Source organism: Cyrtonyx montezumae, unplaced genomic scaffold (assembly GCF_038088225.1).
Source record: "Cyrtonyx montezumae isolate F1298 unplaced genomic scaffold, pur_monq_1.0 scaffold_4, whole genome shotgun sequence".
Lineage (NCBI taxonomy): Eukaryota > Metazoa > Chordata > Aves > Galliformes > Odontophoridae > Cyrtonyx > Cyrtonyx montezumae.
This window is the reverse complement of record NW_027072045.1, coordinates 5,175,062-5,176,620: the sequence shown is the minus strand read 5'-3', so window position 1 is coordinate 5,176,620 and position 1,559 is coordinate 5,175,062. Positions and strand designations below refer to the sequence as shown.

At 71.5% G+C, this 1,559-nt stretch overlaps 1 protein-coding gene across 1 annotated transcript; it reads left to right on the top strand.

The window, feature by feature from the left end:
- The first annotated feature begins 253 nt into the window (after positions 1-253).
- On the top strand, positions 254-1,113 carry NANOS1 (nanos C2HC-type zinc finger 1). The gene has a single exon (XM_065746139.1). The coding sequence runs from the start codon at positions 254-256 to the stop codon at positions 1,028-1,030; it is 777 nt and encodes a 258-aa protein (XP_065602211.1). The 3' UTR covers positions 1,031-1,113.
- Positions 1,114-1,559: the final 446 nt, after the last annotated feature.

Sequence of the window (1,559 nt, the reverse complement as noted above, 5' to 3'; positions counted from 1 at the left end):
GCGCGGCCCCCTTCTCTGGCCACGCCCCTCCCCGCCCCCAACAGCCAATGAGCGGGAGGGGTCTCTGGCCGATGGCCAATGGGATCACGGCGGGCGCCTCCCCCCTTTCCCGCCACCGCCCCTATTTAAAGGGCGTCGCGCAGCCGCGCGCCCCCGAGGAAAGCGGGGACGGCGTTGGGAGCGGCGGTGCCGCGGTCCGGCGCGGGGTGGGGGGAGGGGGGTGCGGCGGGCGCATCCCGGACGACCGCCCCCCATGGAGGCCTTTCCCGGCGGCAAGTTGGAGCCGCACCGGCACCTCGCGCCCGTGGAGCGCCTGCCGGGCTCCCGTTACGGCGGCCGGAGCCACAGCGCCTGCGGGAACGTGTTCAACTCGTGGAACGATTACCTGGGGCTGGCCACGCTCATCACCAAGGCCGTGCGCCCCGGAAAGGGCTTCGGCGCCGAACCGCCCGCCGTGGTGGTGGCGGCGGCCGAGGAGGAGGAGGAGGAGGAAGAGGAGGAGGAGGAAGAGCCGGCGGGGCCGTACTTCGAGGGCGCGCTGGACTTGCACGAGCTGGAGCTGTGCGGGCATCATCACCACCACCACCACCACCACGGCGAGGGGCTGCTGGAGGAGCGCTTCGCCGACTTCAGCCCCTTCCCCGGGCGCGGCGGCCCCGCCACGGTGCTCTTTGACTGCTCGGGGGAGCACGCGGGCCGGGACGGCTCTGCCCACGCGTGGGGCGCGGGCGTGGTGGTGGCGGGCCGGCTGCCCGCCCACCCGCGGGCCGCGGGGCGCCTGCTGAAGCCCGAGCTGCAGGTGTGCGTCTTCTGCCGGAACAACAAGGAGGCGGTGGCCCTGTACACCACGCACATCCTGAAGGGACCCGACGGCCGCGTGCTGTGCCCGGTGCTGCGCCGCTACACCTGTCCCCTGTGCGGCGCCAGCGGGGACAATGCCCACACCATCAAGTACTGCCCGCTGTCCAAAATGCAGGCGGCCAAACAGCTCCGGCACGCCCGGACCGCGCTGGGCAAGAAGGCCCGCTAGGAACGGGGCGCGCGGGGACTGGCGGGCGGCTTCGGCGCGGAGCGGACGCCCTGTACGTGTTTCTTGTAAGAAATATATATATATATGTGGTTTTTAAGAAAATGGGATCTTCCGCGAGTTCCCACGGGGGCGACGCTCGGAGCGGGCGGTGTCGCCCCCTGCTGCCCCCACGGACCGGGGCTGCTGCCGCCCGCTGCCCGACGGCGACTGATGGGGTCCGGGCCGCTCCCTCGCCCGTCTCAGAACCGTTAGGGTTTCTCGCTCGGTGGTCGGCTCCGCTGCTTTGGGGCACTGGGAGGAGGGAGCGGCGGAGGGCTGGCGGGGCCGCGCGGTGAGAGCCCTTCCTGCGTGGGGTGGGACGGGTAGCGGCCCCTGGTGCGTTCGTGCTGGGCGGCTTCGAGCTGTCGAAAGGGGTGGCTTTATTGCGAGGGGGGGGGGTGGATCCACCCGTGTGGTTCCCGAGTAGCTTTCGCGTATACACAGGACATAGCTCCGGGGAAGCGCTGAGTGCTACCGCGGGGGTGCGTCG

What these genes read in the sequence shown, in the direction of transcription:
- NANOS1 (XM_065746139.1), top strand. Translation starts at nt 254, where the DNA reads ATGGAGGCCTTTCCCGGCGGCAAGTTGGAGCCGCACCGGCACCTCGCG.